Here is a 22,023-nt window from a genome sequence, read left to right as displayed (position 1 = left end):
TAAAACAATCAAATACTTTATGACTTAGAATGTAAATTCTTCTTTCCAACCTTGTATTTTATTCCTATTAAGAATGAAAAAAGATCAATCTTTTCTCTTTAACAAACCGAAACTCATTTTAATTTGAAGATGTGCTTGCTACTTTTCTTTGAGAAAGATCTACTTATGTATTAAATCATACTATTATATTCTTACATCTTTATATATTCATAAAAGTAAATTAAAATTAGATAAAACTACAGAGATTTTAATTTTTTGACCCAGAAATTTTTTGTTTTTAGCTAAGAGCGTAGTCTGTAGCTTACCTTAAAAGGTTGTAGGAAGTGCATCGCGGAATGGCAACAAAAATGTTTGGGAAATGTTTTTTAACGATTTTAATGAAATTTGTACTCGCCGTCTCCTAGTGTGAAATTATGTTAATAAAGATTTATTAATTCCGCTAAAGAAGTATGATTTGCTGTCACTGGAATTTCCTGTCATAGCGCCAACAGCATTCATCTCGTCTCATCAACTTGTTGTTTATCAAGTACGTAGAGATTAATTTTTGTGTGGTGTTTTTTGATTAATTGATGTTTTGACAATTAAAGATCACTTTCGAAATTGTCTATTTTTTAAAGTTAGAAATGTATTGAAATATATCTTTAAATACGCCAATATCCATATTTAATTATAATCAACATTTTCATCGCAGATGTTCCATTGTTGTGTTTAATTCTAGGTACAATAACATCCGATGTTGGATAGTAATTTCAATTTGTCTTCATGGCTACCTCGAGTAGTGGTCGGCGACGAGTCGCAACCAAGCTGTATGCGGCCGAGGATCAAGCTTTTAATCAAATTGCAAAAGAAGTAAGTGAAATATTTGGGTGATGAATACTTACAGCTGAAATGTTCAATTTTTGAATGTGAAACTGATATTTCAGTATGCATGTTTTGTGTTTTAAAATCTTAAATTTTCACTACAATGAAAGCTTTTTGGGTAATTTTAGTTAAAAGAAGTATTTTGAATATACTGTTGTGTACTGTCATTTCCATTTAGTTATACTATTTCTTTGTTTGTGGTAAGGAGTTACTATATATTCACAATTTTCAAAATTTCCTACATGTAATATTTGATGAATTTATAAAGGCACTGTTATTAATATCTGGGAATCTTTAACTAAATATTATCATTTAAAGCTTTTTTTTTTGATAATTATATGTTTTACTTTATTGTAAAAGATCTGCAGTTATATAAATGCTTGTTGTGTTTTCTCTGCTAATCAATATGAATAAATGTTAAGCTCCATTAATAGTTTGTATATTAATAATACTAAAAATAATTTTAGATACATCAAAATAATCAAATAAATTATCAAAATAATAATCTGTACATCAAAATAATTTTTTTCAGTATGCGTTTTTTTAAGCATAAAGAAGATTTTATGAGAGTGAAATATTTTTTTTTACAAACTGCCTAAGGAACAAATTATTTTTCATTATTATTAATATATATACAAAGAGAGAACAAATTTTCTTTGGTTTCATCGTTAAAATGAGAGCCTCGTAGGTAGAAATAGCATCAAGATGATTACTAATAGTCTTTTTCCAATTCGAATTTTTATGAGTATAATTAAAATTGTGCTGGCACTTTAAGGTATACTTTGACCAGTGTTCATCATAAAATAATTCTGATTTTAAGCAGCATTATTTATTTAAAATACCACATTTATTTGCAAATGTAGAAATTAAAATTTTATTTCCTTTTACTTTCTAATTATTTAAGACCGTATCATATTATGACATTTTTTAAGGTCTTCTGTCAATCAGAAATTTTATTACTTTTCTAAATTTTTAAAATTTTATTTACTTACACCAAACAGTTTTAGTATGTTTGGAAGTGGTAATATTTTTAACAACTTTTCCTTTACTTTTTAAAATGGGAGAAATGGAAAATCTGAAAAAAGGAACAGAATGTTCAACTCCCCTGTGTTTATTTTCGTATGACATTATATGTCTCTTAAAAAAGGTTTCAGTGAATATTTATGACAGTTAACTAAAAGAGTTGAATTTTTATTATTTAAATTATAATACTATGTATAGGAAAAGTTATTAGATTATTTTATCTTAAATAATGTTGTTTACTTATTAAAGGAAATTTTATAGATGTTTTAAATATTCTAACGTATCACCTTTTGAATTGTTACTTGTAGTGCTCAATCAAATTTTGTGTCACTGTTTAACCCTTTTATTGCTTACTAACTGGCTCTACCTGGCTGTGAGAGTTTTATACTAATGGACCATTTGGGGGCCAGTTTCTTTTTCAAATGACGAAATGATGTAAAACAAGGGCATCCTTTTTATAACTTTCTTTATATCCTGCACTCCTTGTTGGAAATAAAAACGGATCTATTAATATAGAACTTGGATGACCAGATTAATAGTGAAAGGATTGAAATTTACTAATAACTTGTTTAAAAAATCTGAATGAAATTTTATATATATATATATATATATATATATTGCACTGAAAATTGCATATAATTTTTAAAACCGTATGAAAATACTTTCATGCTGACCTAAGCTGCATGAATCTTAATATTGCTCTGCTTGCCATTTTTAACTAAGCAAAATAAGATTACCTTAAGGCCATTTCTTTGAAATATAATTTCTTATTATTTATGTTAACAGTTCATTCAGATATTTTAATTTAGAAAAATAATATAGAAAAATATAGCCCAAAACATATAGTTATGAAATGATCTAAAAGCAAAATCAAAGTTATTTTATGTTATGTAGTCTTATTATTTGGATTCTTAATGTCTTTTTCATAAACTTATTAACAATTTTAGAAATAGCAAATGCACAGGATTTGATGGTGTTACATTTTCATTGTTTATTATAAAAATTCTGTAAAAAAAGATTATTCTTGTGTATCATTGCCTTCCTATTGAAGCATAATTTCTTCATTAATTTTTCATTGAATAATGATTTTTACAACAATCAAAATATATTTACATTATAAATACAAGCAATCGGCAATTCTGTAATTCAGAAATTTTGCTCTATATGCAAAAATTCTTTACACCTCTATTTTGTTCATTTTGACTGAATCTTATTAATGACTAGCCACCTTTGTGGACCAGCCTGCTCGCCAATCTTAATGTTCGTTAAAATGTTTAATTTAATACTTTATATAACTTGTCTTTAATATCTTCTCTTCATAAGCAAAATATTTTTAAGCTTCAAATTTTGATAGTCATATAATTTACTCATACTATTACAAAGACCTTAAGCCATAATGTACTATGCTCTTCTATGACTTTAATCTTCTGTCAGCTCCTATAAAATTTCGACTTTAAATTAAAGTAGAAATGATTAAATTACAATTAATATTAAAAAATTTTTTTACTGAAACCATGCATTTTTTTAAATATGAGTATTAAAAACAGAATCGTTCAGCATTCAAGTCTTATGTGTACTACACATTAATTTTCATCATTTATATAGCATCTTAAGAATTATCCTACAAAAATTTGTCAGATTTATCATAAAATTCAATTTTTAGTTTTACTTCGAAAAGGATTTAAATGACGGTAATAACAATATTTTATTTGTGTTTTGGTCTATAAATATACTTCAAAAAATTATGAAATCTTAATTTTATTAAGTCTTTTGCTCTTACAGAATCATATTCTGCAAAATATTCTTGACACTGCAACTTTTAAATAAGTAAATGAACGTTTCTGTCTCCTGCTATCAAATCATATTGATTTATGAAGTTTTGAATAGAATAGTGTAAAACAATCAGCATTTTCATAATCTTAGGCCAATCAGCACCCTGATCTTGAGAAACCCTGGGCACTGATTGGGGTAACATCTTTGAGACAGTCGATAAAATGGTTTAAAATCTAAAATAGCTTGTTTTTATTGAATAGTGATATTCATAAATCAGTCAGTTTTAGTGATTGATTTGGTTGGAGTTAATTGCAGTGCAACTCTTAAAATAATAGTTTCTCAAGAATATTTTGTTAAATTTGATTCACAGAGCAGAAGATCTGGATAAAAGCTAAACATTTGTCATTTATTACAACATTTATAGATTCAGATTATATATATAATTATTTATTTCATTTAGATCATTTTAATATATGCTTTTCTATTAAAAATTTTTTAATTAGCCATTGAACCTCCAATTGAAAGGATATATATTAAAACCCATGTTTGTTTTTAGCAAAGATGACTTATTGAATTAATAATGTAGATGTAAAAGACCATATAAAAACATTGACTCATATTTATTTTTTAGATAATATTATGTTTCTTATTTACTTCATTTCACACTGACACATAAAATGACACTTTCCTAGGTTTGCAATAATATTTAACTTAATTTTTATTTTGAGCTTTTGTCAGTTTGATGGCAACTTGTTGATAAAAGCTAATGCTTTCCCCATTGATCTACAAAATGCTTGTGCAAGTTAAATTTTATTTTTATTTTGTACAAAATAAATTGTTGGAAAATATAAGTTATTTTTTTAGAATGTTCATAAAAAACAGAATTTTAATTTATAGGTTAAAATATTAGTATCATTGAAAATATTATTTTTTGAACTTCTACATCATATAAATATAAATATTATGCTGTAATATTTTCTTAAGTTATTGCAAAAAAATGCTGAAATTTCTCTTAACTTTTAATTAATTAAAATTCTGATTTAAAAATTTAAAAAAAAAATCGCTCTGAGGTGCACATTCCCGGCCTCCAATTAGGTTAAATGGTCTGGTATGTAGAGTGCCAACACACACACATTCAGCTTTATTATAAGTATAGGTTTAATATTTTTAATTGTATTAACTTCTTGCTTTCTATAATTTCAATTATTGAAAATCCTAATTTTAATTTTCTTTTTTTTATATATTATCCTATTTCAAAAAATAATAGGCTTGCCAAAACACCAGAAAAAGTGGGAAAATTCAGGAAATTTGAAAATTTCCATAAAAACTAGAAAAATACAAAAAATTTTAAGTTTCTTAGTTTTTTTCCCCCCTTTAAATACCAAATGGTTCTTATTGTAAGATGTTGGTGTGAATGAACTAATAGAATCTCCACAAGATATTGGAAGTCTGTATTTTTAAGGCATACTTCTGCTCCAGAATTGTTTCAGAATTTTAAAGAAGTTATATCAAGTTTGGACTTCCAGTTACTTTTACGAATTAGTATGGGTGGACCAAAAGTAAATTTAAAAATTGTAAAACATGTCAGAGAAGAACTTCCATGCAAAAATTATTGCACAATCTTAGATCTGAATACTCTTGTATTTGTCACAAGTGATAATATTATAAATGCTTATTGAAATAAATTATTCTGTCTAAAATTAGCTTCACTTGTATTGCTTATATTCTTCAGCCATTTCTTTAAAAAATTCAGACATATGAACCAATGTTGAGTTCTTAAAAGAAAATTTTTTAATTTTTTGAAAACAGTTAATCAAAAACATTATCAAAAGAAATTAATTGAAGAAGCAAAGAAATTATATTTTTGATAGAACTTGATGATCTTAAAAATCTAAGGTTGAGAAAAAATACCAATATTGGAATAATGACTCCAAATAATTTGATTACTAGTGGAGCTACTGAAACAAAGGCCTTTTTAGCAGTGTTTTGTATTTGTGAAAACTAAAAAAAAATATTTGAATACATGCCTAAAAATATTTCTTTTTAAAAAACTGTATCTTGTTTAAATCCACATTTAATGAAAAACTTTGTCTTTTTCACTTATAAAAAGTATGATTTATTGTTATTCCTTTATAACTAGCACATATGTGCTGTTATATACAGGTTAAACAACAACTTTTGCACTATTCAGGCAGCTATATACAGTCTAGAAAACCCTGTTTTATTCTAAGTTTTGGTCTTGCTGATATTTTTTTCTTTTCTTTTTTCACCCCTCTTTCTTCATGCATGCAGATGCATTTAATTTTCCTTGGCTTTATGGATATTTTGCTGACAATATCTTGGCTTCCTGCCTTTGGCTATTCATGTACTTTAAAAAAACACTCAAGAGGCTCATGTCTAAAAAAACCACTGCTATCAATACTTGTGTGTTACTTCTGACTCGTCACCCGGTCAACGTGTTGGATGTGCTCTTAAGAAGCACTGTCTATTCTTTCATTAAAATGGATATGTTTTTTGCCTTTGATCAGAATTGGGAAATAATCTTGCAGTACAAAGTGGTGAGTGCTGGTTTCTGCATTTTTGCATAATCTTATTTAACTACTCCATACCTTTAAAGATGAAATTTTACAATCGAATTTTCGGATCGGGGTTCTGTAATTTCCGACAATAGTATGTTTCCCCTGTTGATTTGATATTTTGAGAACTTATTTGAGCATTTCTGTCTATATTAAAAGAAAAATGGTCAAAATAAACTACTTAGTGATGTTTTATAATTATGAGTTCAAAGACTTTCTTTGCTGATTTTGAGCAGGAAATACAGACACACTAGGAAAAGTGTTATTTCTTAGCTGATTTGGATAGAAACTAAATTTGGAAATCAAGGTTCAAGAAAAAATTTTTGTAGTTCAATTCCAGTGGTTCTAATTCCATTCTCTATTTTTAGCACCTCTTCCATTTATATGTTTCCATTCTATGTGTTCTATGTCCATTTATATGCATTCTCTGTATTTCACCAGATGATTGTCCCGAAGATGTGCAAAATCATTACATTTTTCACATTGTTTTCATAGTTTTATTTTGCTATTGTGGTTTTGATTTTGCTGACATTCATCCTGTCAGTGTGCGTACTCTGTTAGTTTTAAATATTTAGATGGTAAATGTAATTAAAATTATATTTTACTAAATTTTTTTTTATCAATACTTCACATGCTTTAATGTTTACGCCTTCTTTTTTATTGTCCTATATATACACTTAAATTTGTCTTGGACATTATATTAAAGTTTCTTTAGGGAAATCTTGTTTTCTTATTTTTAGAAAATGTTTAAAACGAATATAAAAACTAATTGGGCTGTAGTTTTGATAATTTTTTGCGGTACAATTTCTATATGATTCATACTTTTCGGATGTTTTTCCTTCATACAATATTTTTTATTTTTATTTATTTTTTTCCACCTATTTGCATCCCTGTTAAAAGGGATGGGAATAGTATGGAGGGTATAATTTTCGTTTCCTCGTAACTTCTTTATAAATAGAAAAATAAATCAAATTAAGTAAATTAGCATCTTGTTAAAACTTACAACTTTTGTATCTAAAGTTTTTCGATGGCTGCAATTGCTTAGAAATTAAGGGTTGGAGGGTCTTAACTCTTATTTTCATTTTAACTTTATCTGTATCAACACAATTAAATAAAAACCTTCTATGCCTGCTTTCTTTTCTTAATTGGATTTCATATAAATGTGTTTAATAGCTTAAAGAAAACTAATAAAATAAAAATAAAGAAGCAGAAATATTTATTCACAAAATAATGTAAAATTTCAGGAAATTTCAAAAACTGCACTTGTTTTATTTCTTTGGAATGTACTTAAATATATTTATTTTATAAAACATGTTAATACAGATCTATTAAATATTTATGTTGCAATAAATGCTGAATTATGCGATATCAGTAAAGTCATTATTTATGTTATAATTCAATAAGCAATATTTGACCTTCCCCTCTTCTCAAAGAATTAAAAGGAAAATAAAAATATTAATTAAGATGATATCGAATCTACCTTTGCCTTCCACCTTACCAAGAGGAACTTTTTTGGTTTTAATCAGTTGGAGAAGGGGGGGGGGCATCCAAAATTTATTACTTCTCATCACAACGAGTAATTATCATTGATCACCTGTTAATAAACTTTCATAATTATTATTTTGCCAATGAACTGCAATTAATAATAAGAACATTTATTAAAGAGAAGAGAATGTGAGAAAATGTTTTAAAGACTTTCGTCCCTCCCCCTTCCACTTTTTTTTAAAAAGAACGTTTGAGTTACTGTTCATGGTATCTGTCCAGATATATTGTCTTATTATATTTCAGTATATGCTGTATTTGATGATTTTTTCTCTTTTTAGGCTGAAGCCCGTCTGGCTGCCCGGCGTCAGGCACGAGCGGAAGCGAGGGAGATTCGAATGAAAGAACTGGAAAAGTTGCAAAAAGAGGTATGTGCAGACTGCAATTAATCTGCATATTTGAACTAAAATAAAATTTCAAATAGATGGACATTTTTTTTTTACCATTGAAAAAACCCAGGAGCGGTTTTTAATAGATAATGTTTTCAAAGTGAAAACTTCCAGAGATAACATAACAGTGGTTTGATAGCTTTATCCTTGAAATTCATCATATGAAAATTAAAAAATTTTTGATTGTATTTATCAGATTTTTTAGTATTTCTCTAATAAAAAGCTTAGTCAGGTTTTTGAATATTGAAGCCAACATGCATAGAAACGGTGTTGTATTTTCATAGAATAACTATCAATTCTTCATAACAAAGGCTGAATATGAAGATATGGAAAACGTTTTGAAAATGTAAGTGTTGTTAAATAACTTCTTTTTATGCTCTTTTGACATAGTTTCAGACTTATTAAGTTACAAATTTGATTTGATACCAGGTTGCCACACACTGGAAAAATACATGGAATTTAAAAAAAAAATCTAAAAAACAGTAAAAAAAAAGGGACATTTGGAAATCTCTATAAAACTATGAAAATGTAGGAAATTTTGAATTTGTTTTAGTTTTTTTTTTCCATCTATAAAATGCTGATCCTAAATATTGCAAGAATAAAAGATTGTAAACAATATCTTCAAAGATGAAGTAAAATCTTTCGTAATAATGTAACCATGAGAACTCCCCCCCCCCTCTTTTTTGTATACAAATAAATTGGTCCAATTTCGATTTGAGAGGCAGTTGTTCTTTTTCATGAGATTTCTGTATTGCAGCTAATAAGCATGCATGGAATTGCTATAACTGCATGAGAGAATAAATGAATTTCTCTAGTGGCACATATACAATTACAATGGTGTTCAATCCTTCAAATATGAGTTTATTGAAGGGTTTGTTTATTATTTGAGAAATTATGAACTTATTCTAAACATATTATACAATTTTTTTAAATAATGAGTTGCTCCAAAAAAGACCCTCTTTCTCATTGTCTCTAGCTTTAATGACTATATACCATGATGTCATTCATCTCTTCGGTCATCGATCTCCCTTTAAATCAATCCAGGAAGCCATCACTAGTACAATACATTGGAACCTTGCTTAATGAGCATAATTCGATCCCAAATCATACTTGTAATACGAAACACTTAGCAAAAAACTTTTCCATGGGAATCCAGGTAAAATAGGACAATGCCGTTCCATTAAGAAAAAAATATATATTCAAACAAATTTCTAATAATGTAATTTATTATTTATAATTCATGCATTTTTTTCCAAGAAAATTGTATAAAAACACTTGTTTTTGGCTGAACTTCAAATATGGCGAAAATGACACATTAATTGAATTTGTGGAAGCATAGCTACGATCTTATCAGGACAATGTTTCTCGACATAAGATAATTTCCCATGTTTTCAGCATCTCCCTTATTTTATCGGAAAGTTGTTGGTCTGTCATGAGCAAATTTCTTCCACAGTTTTGTGCTGTGATACTGAATGCAGCTTATAAGTTCTTCGGTTGTTCTGGCTGCATTTGTCTTCTAACTCATGAATGTTGTTCACTTCTAACGTTTGCTACAAACAAGTTCTCGTTGATGAAGGCTCCACATGCATTTATTTATATCCATTGGGATCCCATTTGACTGTACTATTTGGTCAACACTTCTTTCTTGTAAATATAAGGCTTCTGTTCATACAATTCCTCAATATAGACTGATACAAACCAGTTTGGCATATAGTGACATGTTGTCTTCTTGCAAAGAAAAGTGTCGCTCTTTAAGAATGCCATTTTTTTACATTTTGTTTTGCTTGTTATGCAAGTCATTGTTATAAGGAAAGAGCAAAATGGTATTAATATTTTCTTAGGCCAACCTGTCTACTGTTCTGGCATCTGGTGTGTTTTTTCAAATTTTAGTTCGTTGTAAGTTAATTTAAACACACGATTTTTCTTTCTTTCTTTTTCTTTTTTGTGCAATAAAATTATTTGATAAATTCTTGCATATATATTTATATATATATATATTTAATATTGTCAAACATTGCTGTAAGTTTATAACAATAATTTTATTGTGTATTATTATCTATATCTTAAATTGCCAATATATGGCTGACTGGATTCCTTTCTATACCATTACTTTTATATTACCTTCTTAAATGTCTAGCTTTAAAGAATTTTTAACTGCTTGTTTTTTTTAAACCCTTGATGGAATTAACAATCTTGTTTTTTTTTTTATGGACATTCCATTTAATTAAATGCATAAATATTAGGAGAAAAGATGTCCTTCATTGCATATTTATGCTTTATCATTAATATTCCTCATTTTATGTATGTAAAAAAAGTAGATATATATTCATCAATGATGTGTTTCTACTTTGTAGGCAGATGAACAAAGCGACAGGCATTATGAGCTACTTACAGATGTTGCCCGTAACACCCGTCCTTCAGTTGAGGTAAGCTATCCATTTTAACATGTTCTTATTAGGGCCATTTCCACATTCTTTTTTACATCTAATTATTAAACAATTATTCTCTATTTTACTGTTTTTATTGTTAGAAAAAATGTTCCCCTGATTCTGTTTTCTCATGCATGTAGATACATTTCTGAATCAAACTCAAATTTCATTAAGGATACAGAAAATTAAATTTGACACCTATTTTCTATTTTATTTCGTGCATCTTTTCAATTTTTACCAATTATTTTCATATAAAAATTCTACTATATAAAATAGTTAATTCCTTCTGTATAAAAGTATTTAAATTATTTCTAAACATTATTTTATTATAGTTTACATTTTCTATCACCAGGGAATAGAATAGAATCTTAAGAATCCGATTTTAAATTCTAATGCAGCATTAATTAGTATTTTCCTTTCCTTGTTATTTGAAGACAATTTCTTAAGTCTTGATTGTGCTTGTGGTTGATCTTATAATTAAATGAAATGTAAAATCTATTGAAATATACATGTAGAAATGAGAGTTGTTGCATGAGATACTTTTAAATTAGCCTTTTAACTTTTATTAAAGCTGAATGCTTCTACATTTTCCTTTTTTTTATATTAATTTATTAAAGTACAAGTGCTTTTAATTTTGATTTTTTTTTTTTCATTTTAATTTTGAAATCTTTTTTTTTCTCAAATTTATTATCAGGTGGCATTAGAAAATCTGAAATCAAAATTTAATTAATTAACTATAGTTAAATTCTGAAAATAATACTACAGCTTAAAATTTCTAGATTCTAAGGTAAAGATTCTAAATGCATCAGCTAGTGAATGTAAAACAAACAGTTACAAAATTCCATCTTTACAAATATGAAACAAATCAAATTAATTAAAAATGCATACACCAATGTGTTTCTTTGGTACCTGCAGAAACAAAAGGCCACAGAACCAACTGTCATGCATCATTTTGTTAGATAAGTGAAATCAATTTAATGTGAGTAATAAATATAATTTAGCAATTTTGTAACTGAAATATAATATTTAAATTTTCTATTAATTACTACATTTTGATACATTCAAAAAGCTACTTATTACATGCTTTGCAAACCTTTGGTGCAGTGCTGAATCTGATAGATCGTTGTAAACGTTTGATTTTGCCAATTTTTATATATATTACAATTTTTTTTTTTATCTGATGTATTTTTCCATAATGAAACTTGAGTTTTTTCTATAACTGCATGTTATCTTATAAATATTCATATTATTTTCTTTTTTATAAGTCAGGTAATTTTTTAAGTGTTGGTGTTATTATTTGCCAATGTAATCCATAATCATTTTTAGGCCAGAACTCCATCCTATATGTCAGGAACTTCTTCTTATGCAAGTTCCCGGCGAAGTAGTGAAGATTCTACTGATAATTTGGAATTAAGAACTGGTTTGATTGGACGAGATCTGAAGGTTAATATTTAAATATTTATTAATATTTAATTCATAGACTAATATTATGGCTTTAAATAAAATGTCTGATAATCATATTCATAAATAAATTGTTGATTGTTATCTATTTACTCACCGATTCGTTATCAATTATGAGGAAAAACAAAACTTGATGAATAAAATTGGATAGAATGTTGTTTCATTGTTAGCAAAATGGAATAATATCTTTTGAATTTGATTATTTAGTCAATCTATCTCAATGTGTAGTCATAGTAAATGGACATTTAAAAAATAAGTGCTCAGATTTTTACAAGGTTCCATGAAATTAAATATATTTTTATTGCTCTGTAGTCATTCAATATATTGGTGAACGAATTTCTTACCAAATATTTGTTTGAGGAATGTGATGTCTCGAGGTTCAATTTACTTTTCAAGACAAAGAAAAATTTCTAGAAAATTTTGTCTCACCTTGCTAATAGACATGATTCTATTTGGGCATGCAAAAAATATGCATACACAAAGACTGCCATCCTCAACAATATAAACCTAAACATGGGCTCATCTTTTCATGTCAGATGTCAGTAATTTATTTTTAAAAAAAGTGGGCAAGTCATAATGTGAATTGAATTGCTGAACTACATTGCAAATCATTCAAAAACTTTTATGGTGTTTAATGTTTTTCTACAATCTTTGTTGTTAAAAAAGCAAAGAAAAAAAACACATGCATATTTTTTTCTATGAATTTAATTAAACATTGCCAATTCTTTAAACTAGTGAATGAAGATTTTTTTACCATTAAAGAAATTGCTTTATTTTCTGACATTAAGAACATAATATTTTAAAAAATCAGTGGATGTATTATTGCTTACTTTCTCTAATGACCAATGTACTTCTAATAGTGCATAATACTTCTTTTGGCGAGTTATTTTTTAATATAAACGATTTAAATGAATGTAAAATTACTGCTGTTTAACATTTTATTTTTTGTATACATAATAATTTTAACTACGCTCCTAAAATTTCTTAATTGCTCGAACTTCATCCTTGCTGGAACTTTAACTCCATAGCTGCTATTTATTTTTCTGAAGAATCAAATCTTCTAAAACAATATGAAATCACAGTTCTTTCTCATACTCATTCTTTCATCCTTTCCGCTTAATTACTCAACTTACTATGACTTGCTCTTGCCATGGTTTGGACAACAAAATCTTAACAAAAGCTAAAAAATTGGAACATATCCTTGAAATGATAAAGAATAAAAAGCATTAAACTCAACAACTTCCTCTTCGATCCAAATTTTACATGTGTGATATTTTGGTTCAGATCCCCTTAAATTGGTATTTGGACATAGACTCAATGTGGCTCTGGAATTAGTATTTTCCTGGAGATTTATAAAATAAAACTTGGATACAAAATGTATATTTCAGTTCAAAAAAGAGGTCAAGTTTTAAAAGTTTCATAAGGCAGAAAACTCATGAATGAATTTAAAAAAAGAAAAAAGACTATAAAACTGTTTCTGAGAAAGTGATAATTTTTTTCATCTCTTTTAACATAATCAAACTGGGCTTTCAGTCATGCTGTTAATTAAAATTAAATATAAGACACAGTTACAATTTGCACCTGGCTTATACTTGAAATAAATGAAGCTAAAGCTACTTCATGAATGAAGTAGCTACATTACTTCTTCGACTTTTGAATGAAGCTACTTCATATCAAAATTATCAATGAAACAAGCTTAATCGCTGCATTAATTTTGTCTAATATTAAATCTTAATATTCGCTATTGTATAGTATTACCCACAATATATCCCTGCATGTATATTCATATATTTCAAATGATTATCATAACCATAAAACCAATCTCCCAGCTTCAGCTATGGCCATGTTGCCCTCATGATAAGGACTTGATAATTGTCGTTCCAGATTCGAAACCTGATTACATAAAAAAAACAAGTCTGATATATGCTAAATTTGTAGCAGCCAAATGTCTTCCTACAAAGGAGTGTGCAACCTCAGTTGCCATCCTTGTTATTTACCTGTTGTTAAAATTTGAGATTCTGTCCGTATTTGTTATTTCAAAGCAGAGCATTCATATAACTAACTAAAAACCAGCCAGCTATTGGTCTGAATTGACCAATTTTTATTTTATATTAAAGTTTCTAGATATGTGATCAATGTTTGTTTCCCAACTTCTCTTCATTTTTCAGCAAATCTCAGAAACATTTTTTCATTGCTCATCTTCTATGAGGATATAGCCCCCAGGACATAACTTTGATTACTTTTAATATTTGATGAAAATTTCCTTTCTATTGTATGTAGTCATGGATATTTCCTTTGAATGTAAATAAAGTTACTGACTTTAAAAAATTAAGTCTTGCACTTGTTTTCAATTTACATAGGTAGAATATTTGTATGATTATGTAAAATAGCAATGAGAATATATTTGTGTGGTCAATAGAATTTCAAGTTTCATGAGGTTGGGAAATAAAAATGCCTGTTTAGCTTTTAGTATTGTGGTAAAGGGGAAAGAATTTTTTTAAATCTTACGCTATTTTTTTACTAAAATGATGGGTTTTTTTTTAATACTTCTATTTTTAAAGATTAGGGCATAAATGTAGTACAGTAGAACTTGATTAATTTGAAACTATCATAAATTTGAATTTTTGTCTAGACCTTTAAATCTGCTATCATGTTGCCTTAATGCATGAGCAAGGTCACTATTTATTTGGTTAAGTCAAAGAAGAATTTTTTTTTTTTTTGTTATTTAAATAATCTCCTTAGCAATTTTAAAGACCCTTCACTTACTTGAATACCATTGTGCAGTGTGTTCAGTAAAAAAAGCGACACAAAAATTTTCTTCTTTTAAAAAAAACCTCCCAGCATGTCAAATAGGAATTATATTGTTATTATAGACTCTAATTGCATAATATTTTATACAAATTGCTGTTCACTGTTTATTACATATTATTTATAGTTGATTAAATTATTAAACATCAGTTGTTAAAATTTTAAATATTAAAAATGAGTTTTTTTTTTTAATGTCATTTTGCCATTTTTCAATTTCAAAGTTGTCATCTTCTCTTGCTATATTCATCTTTACTATAATTTTTTTTTTCAATTTAAATGTATAGATAAATAGAATTTTGCATGTTGTTTTGAATTAATCAATCTGTACTATACATGGATTTGTCATGTAGGAAATGACGAAAACTCCAATTTTGAACATTTTTATTTACAAAATACTTCTTTCAGTTTCAATTATCTGATTTGGAGGAGAAGTTTCGTAAGGCTATGATAAGCAATGCCCAACTAGATAATGAAAAAACTGCCTACATTTATCAAGTGGAAACTTTGAAAGATGAAATCGAGGAAATGCAAGAAAACTTGAATCAATCGCAGAGAGAATACAGAGAAAAAAAGCGGGTAAGCTACACTGAAAAATTATTCTATATAATGGTAGTGAGAATTTTTAATTTTTTGTAGGAAATTGTCTTTAAAGTTTCACTTGCATTTTTACAAATAAATGTTAATATTTTTGTAATATTTAAGCTCATTATTTATATTTATGATCTTATAAATAGATGCATCATAAATAGCAAAACAATGTTGTAATTAAAATTAAACATGACTAAAAAATAATAATCTGCATTGGATTTTGGTTATTCCTGATACCTAGCACTTTTTGCCAAATTCAAAAATTTAGCACATTTTTATTCTCTTCTCTGAAATGTGAAAATATATCTGTAATACATTTCTTATATATTTTAATTCATTTACAGATTTTATTGATGTAGTTAAATTTTTCATTTTATCAAAAATTGATTTTCATAATTAATATATTTTATTTACCAATTGTGGGAGAAATTTAATAAACATTAAAATATTTAGGTTGTAAAGAAGTTTTGATTATTTGGAAGAAATTGCATTATTTTATTCTCATTCTTATAAATTGTAAGTTGTTTTTTCTCCATTGCTAAAAATTATTATTTTTTTCTTTTTGTGTGTGTATTGTTTTAGGTTTATGATCAGCTAATGAGAGATTACAAAAATTTACAACAAGAAAATGAATGCCTACTACATAACTTAAAACAAAGGGACCAATTAATACAAGTATGGGAGTTGTTTTTTGATTGTATTTTTCTAGAAAATTTTATTTTGAATATATTTATGCTTGTAGTTATCTTTTTGTATATATTAAGTGTAATTTTTTTTAATCCTATAACTTTAAAAAATGAGCATTGTTTGACAGAAATATAGCTTCAAAAATTGAGCAACTATTTCTTCAAATGTTTGAAATACTCTGTACAAAAACTATTAAATATTGAAGGAATTCTCATCCAGAATTGAAAGCAATTCTTGTTAAATTTTGCAGTTGTCATTATTTAATGAAATATATGAAGATTAGGATTTTTTCGTTATATTTTCTTAGTAATTTGTGTGAGTGCATGTGGTAGTTGCTATGGTGCAACAGAGTTTGAAATTAAAACTGCATTAATTCCTTAAATGATATGTGGATTAATTAAAAATTCTTGTCATATGGTTATAGAAGTAATGAACCTATTAAGTTATCTGTTTACTTCTTAAATTTTACTATTAATTTATTTATTACTAAATATTACTATTTAGGTAATTTTTTTATAAAGAAGAAAAGCTTATTATTCTATCATATTTTCTATGTGTCCTTTTTATCATGTTTGTAAAGATGGAATTTTATATCCATCTGTGCTCTTAATTACTGTGTGATTTTTTAATAATTTTAGGATTTAATTTTGTTTTGATTGATTAATTTATGTTAAATTTATCTTATTCGAGAAACATTGTCTGAGTGTGAATTTCAGCAAAATTTGCTTTCAGATTTCATATTATAATAAAATTATAAAATATATTAAAAACTAAAAATTAGTTTAAATTTTTATTATGTAGTGGATATTAAAATAAAATTGTAAAAATATGATATTCTAAACACAATCAGTAATATTAAAGTATGAAATCACAATTAATACCATAAAGATAGAAAATTTGTCAGAAATTGCCAAAATTGAAATATAAATTATATTAAAATTACAGTTTTCTTTGAGTATTTGTATCTGGACTTCATGCTTTTACAGTTTTTAATGTCAAATTCTTGATAAAAACGGTGTAGAAATCAAAATACGTTTTTAAAAATATTTTTTGTTATTATTGCTTTATGCCACAAAGCATTTAATTTGAAGGTGTTTATTTGATAAAATAGAGTTAGTTTATTTTAAGAAGTATGTTAAAAAGTATTTAAAAATTAAATGTTGAGCTTAATTTATTAAAATGTTATAATTTGTGTTCTTTTCTATGCTTCAGGAACATGGGCTTGTTCTTGTAAGTGAAAGTAGTATGAATGGCGATATCAGTGAAGAATACGAGTCCAACGTGTCTTCTCGAAAAAAGAGTAAGCAGAACTCTTCTACAGCCTTATTATCACAACGATCAGCCCTTCTACTGGATCAAGTGGGAAATGGCTCATTAGGTAAAATTTTAAATACAGCTTTCAAAGTGATATTTATCTTTTTTCTTTACCTATAGTGATCCATTATATATATAATTAAAAACTGGATATGATTAAAAGTTTATCAACTCTATTTTAGAATTCAAAAAGCTTACTTTGCATGGGGAAGAGGCAGAAAAAAAAATTATTGGCTTAAATCACGTTAGCCCAGTTTTGAGTGCATCCACCAAATGTGTCATTATCAATTTGTGAAACATGTTTAAAATTCATATTAATGTGAAGTCTTTCTAAAAATTTTACAAGTAAATATAAGCATATTTTCCTTATTACTATTGTATATATATTGTTACAAATCTGTAATGTTGTTTTCCAGCACGGCTAGTTCAATCAATGGAAAGACCATTTTACAACCAGCTCTGTTGGATGCTGGATCAGTAATCCCAGGGTTTATTGATGAATTTGGCGATAAAATAGATAATACTGGAATCTTCCAAAATTTTGACAATAGAGCTAATAGTTACCGAGGTATGCTCGACTGTCGTGAGAACTATAAATGGCCGTGCAATTTAGCTGGAGGCAGGTTTTAGAGTTCAACTCTGATTAATAGTTGAACAAGCTCTCTTCCTGTGCACTTGGAGCAGCTTATCATTGCTGTGCTGTTTGCGTACTGTTCTTTGTGAGAAGTGCTGCTGTGTGTTTTTTGTGTGCTTCTCGGCTGTGAATTTGTTGTCTGCATATTCGTATTTAATAAAAGTCGTCATTTGTTATTGAGGCCAGATGATTGTTTTCACACCATTCATGCATTACAAGCGAACCCAAAGACTTTACAGACTTATTGGAATTGAAGTTCCGTAACAATATTATTTTTCCCTTCCCATCCCATCTTTCATACATTTGAAAACTCAATATATATATTAGAATTTTTTTTAAAAAATATTCAAATAAGGTACATGCAAAAGAATTGAGAAATTCCATTTCTTTTCAGATGTTCGGTTGAAGAAATTCATAGAAGAAAAACAAGAGTTGTTAGATGAAGTAAGTACCTGCCTATTTAATTTTTCAAAAAGTAAATATGAATTATTATATACAAATAAATTTACACTATTTCAATTTCTGTGTTTTCTCCCTCTGTGTAAGTATTTGAAGGTTTCTAGCATTAGTAGTCTTTCAGTAGAATTATTTTAATAATAATTTTTAGTTTATTTTGTCTTTTAAAAAATTTTACAAATGGATATTGCTAGAGTATAGAAGAAAAATTTTCTGTTTAAGTGATAAGGTGAAGATAGACTAATTCAAAACTTATTGAATTAGGATATAGTACTCAGTTTTTTTTAGATGTGTAAGATTAATCTATGCGAAAATGGTATTTTTTAATCTTGATTTAGTTTTTCTGCTAACAAATGTTACAAAACATTATCAGAGAAAATGAATAGAATAAATCATACAAGTTGAAAGTTTTTGTTACATGCTGATAGTTATGTTTACCATTATGCACCATTTATCTTGGTAATAATAAAATTTCAAAAACTTGCTAGTAAATTTTTTGATACTTTGCTATTCTATTATGTAGGTAAAATTTCACACTTTCTGTTTGATAAGATCGAGAAAAAAAATTAAGTAGAAATTGAATTTTATTCAAAAAGTAATTACTTTTTTTCAGTGCCATTTTTCTAAATAATTTAATATTAAGTATTTCAAGCTGATATACAGTGTGATTAAAATTATATTCCTATTTGGGATGCCTTGATGAGAGAACCAATCGATGTAACCATATTTGGAGGATATGCAATTTTGGCCATGAGAAATTGATCGATGCAAAAAAAAAACAACACACAAGCCGCTAGGTGAAATGTGGCACTGCGATTGGCTTAAGGAAATAATATATGAAATATGACACTTATCAAATTAAATCAAATTCACTTCAGCCAATAAGCTTAAAATTTGAGAAGCATAATTTTAAAAAAAAATGTATGACATCTAATTGTGGATAAGGTAAAATCTGCTATGGAAGTAATATATATATATATAAAGAATTTTGCTAACCATAGTTTTAAGAAGAGAAAAAGACAATGTTATTAAAATATTGATGAACAGTTTTAATAAGTAATGAAAAATATTGGAAATCATATTCTTATTTTGAAATAGAGGTGATTAAATGACATTTAAATTGATATAATTTAAAACTCATTTTTGTGAAATAATTTTAAAAGATATAGCAATAAAATGCTAAAGAAACTTGTTAAATTTTCATTTGACTGAAATTTCAACTTCTTGAGCTGTAAAACTAAGATTGAATTTTCTCTTGATTTAAGGATCGCACTGCTAAATTTCATCAAATTTGTACTAAAAGTTATTTAGTGATTAATTTATTTTAAGTAAATACATAAATTATTGTATTATTAATATCCATTAATATATATTGGATTATCAACTTCTGTAGCTAATGTGATTCGATTTTGACAACTTTTCTGCAATTGTGTTACTTGTTTGTGTTCTATGATTGTGTTGGTTCACAGCTTAATGTTTTTTGTAATCTTATCCTTTTTCTTTTAATATTTTGTTTTTCCAGATCTATAGGCTACGTCTTGATTTAGAGGAAGAGCGGCAAAAATTATCAAAAATGGAAAATTCATCTGTCAATCACAATCATGTGAATGGACCTGATATTAAAGTGTTAGAAGTGCAGCGTACGCAATTAATATTTATTCTGTATATCCTATTTGTTAGAAATTTCATATTAATGTGAAGATAATGCAAATGTGTAGTGGTAGGAGTACTATAACCTCATCTGCATTTCTCATTGTTGGTTTTCAGTACAACTTTTGTCTTTTCTGATTTATCTGGAATAATTTAATAAGATTTTTGACTTGGTGCAGATAAAACTAGGAAATTTTTATTGTTTTACTTATGGTTAATTTTGGCAATTAACTATTTATGGTTAATTTTAACTTTAAAAAATCAGTTTCAGAATATATATTTTCAATTATTTTTTTGCATTCCTTTTATTTTACTCTTGGTAAAAAGTAACACCCACATCCCTTCAAAACATAAGAATCAATACATTTTATTAAAGTACATGCATAGCAGCAAAAATCATTAAAGTTATCATATCTTAAAGCCGCTTCATAGCTGTATGGTTTAAATATCATACATAAAAAAAGATTTTTGCAATTTAAAAAATTCCTTGCAGGAAAAGAAATTATAACACAGGAGTGATTTTCATATTGTTTTATGTTTCAGAAAAATTACCTTTTTGATGATATAAATTTAAATACCGTAATTTTTTCTTGAATATATACAATTTTTACACACACACATATATGCATAATTTTCAAAAATATTTTCATTGTTACAATGAAATTTAAGCCATTTTCATTGTTTTATCAAATATTTCAGTTTGTGGTCATTTTTTTTTTCATTGTGGAAACTTAGGAAAAAATTCTGTTTATTATCTATGTCATTTCCTTAAGGAAGTTAAAAAGAAGAAAATTGGACTATGATAAAATATTACATGGTATAAGAGAATAAATTATCTGTGCAGTTATGTTTATAATGTCCATGTGATGTCATGATTTTGTTAGGAAGGTTCATATACACAATAAATAGAACTAGTATAAGACTTTACTATATCTATTAAAACTTGGTATTTAAAAATATAAATTGTATTATATCGTTATATCCAACAAATCGACTGGTCACCAAAAATGTATGATATTTATGTAAAATTAAAAATACACAATTAGAAATTTTATAATGCAAAAGCTTCATGTGGACTTCAGTTTTATTTTTGTTAAATATTTGAACATTTTCATTTGCACTAAATGGTTTTTAATCTATTTGCTCATCATAAAATTAACTTTTTAAAAAATCACCAAAAACAAACTTATATTCATAAGTTAATGTCATTAAGTTAATAAGTTCATTTTTTAAAAAATATTCAAAATGTAGCACAAACGTGGTTTACTATATTGGAGATAATCGTTCTGTATATGGAAGAATATTTGTAATTGATAAAAATGGAATATATATTTTTTTAAATTTAATTTTATAGGATTTTTTTTCTTAATTAAATGTCATAAAGATTTTACCAAGGTCTTCCTTATGTTTTCACTTGCTTTGATTTCCATAATGTACAAACTATCTTAATTCTCTTTTGTTAATTATTTCTATTTTGTTGAAGTAAAATTAAAAAAAAAAAAAAATGTTTACAACATTTTTCTAAAATATACTTTGTTAGCTGTATAGCAGAATTCAAGTTTTGGTTTATTTAACCTGAAATTTAAAACAATGATGAATTCTTTTATCATATGTCTGTTGAAAAATAGTTCTAATTTTATTATTAGTGTTGCACATTGTTGTGCTTCCTAAACTTGTTTGATTCATAAGGTCATGCATGTTTGATTCATAAGGTCATTCATAAGGTTTGATTCGTGCTTTTTTCTTAAAAGTATTTTGTTTAGATTGAGAAATAATAAATACATTTTAGAAGAAATAAAAATGTGTTGATCTTAATAAATATAAAAAAAAAT

At 26.6% G+C, this 22,023-nt stretch overlaps 1 protein-coding gene across 1 annotated transcript in view; it reads left to right on the top strand.

The window, feature by feature from the left end:
- Nucleotides 1–329: 329 nt before the first annotated feature.
- The window catches only part of LOC129957110 (leucine-rich repeat flightless-interacting protein 2-like), a 31,668-nt gene continuing 9,974 nt past the window's right edge, over nucleotides 330–22,023 (top strand). The window contains exons 1-10 of the mRNA XM_056069258.1: nucleotides 330–526; nucleotides 719–849; nucleotides 8,057–8,143; nucleotides 10,519–10,590; nucleotides 11,920–12,036; nucleotides 15,268–15,438; nucleotides 16,033–16,125; nucleotides 17,350–17,515; nucleotides 18,480–18,529; nucleotides 20,064–20,181. Coding sequence (XP_055925233.1) covers nucleotides 763–849; nucleotides 8,057–8,143; nucleotides 10,519–10,590; nucleotides 11,920–12,036; nucleotides 15,268–15,438; nucleotides 16,033–16,125; nucleotides 17,350–17,515; nucleotides 18,480–18,529; nucleotides 20,064–20,181 — 961 coding nt within the window. The 5' untranslated portion in view covers nucleotides 330–526; nucleotides 719–762. The remainder of the gene's footprint in view (nucleotides 527–718; nucleotides 850–8,056; nucleotides 8,144–10,518; nucleotides 10,591–11,919; nucleotides 12,037–15,267; nucleotides 15,439–16,032; nucleotides 16,126–17,349; nucleotides 17,516–18,479; nucleotides 18,530–20,063; nucleotides 20,182–22,023) is intronic.

The sequence above is a fragment of the Argiope bruennichi genome, chromosome 11, assembly GCF_947563725.1.
Source record: "Argiope bruennichi chromosome 11, qqArgBrue1.1, whole genome shotgun sequence".
NCBI classification, from domain to species: domain Eukaryota; kingdom Metazoa; phylum Arthropoda; class Arachnida; order Araneae; family Araneidae; genus Argiope; species Argiope bruennichi.
Note: the sequence above shows the minus strand (reverse complement) of the source record. Positions and strands in the feature narration are given on the sequence as shown.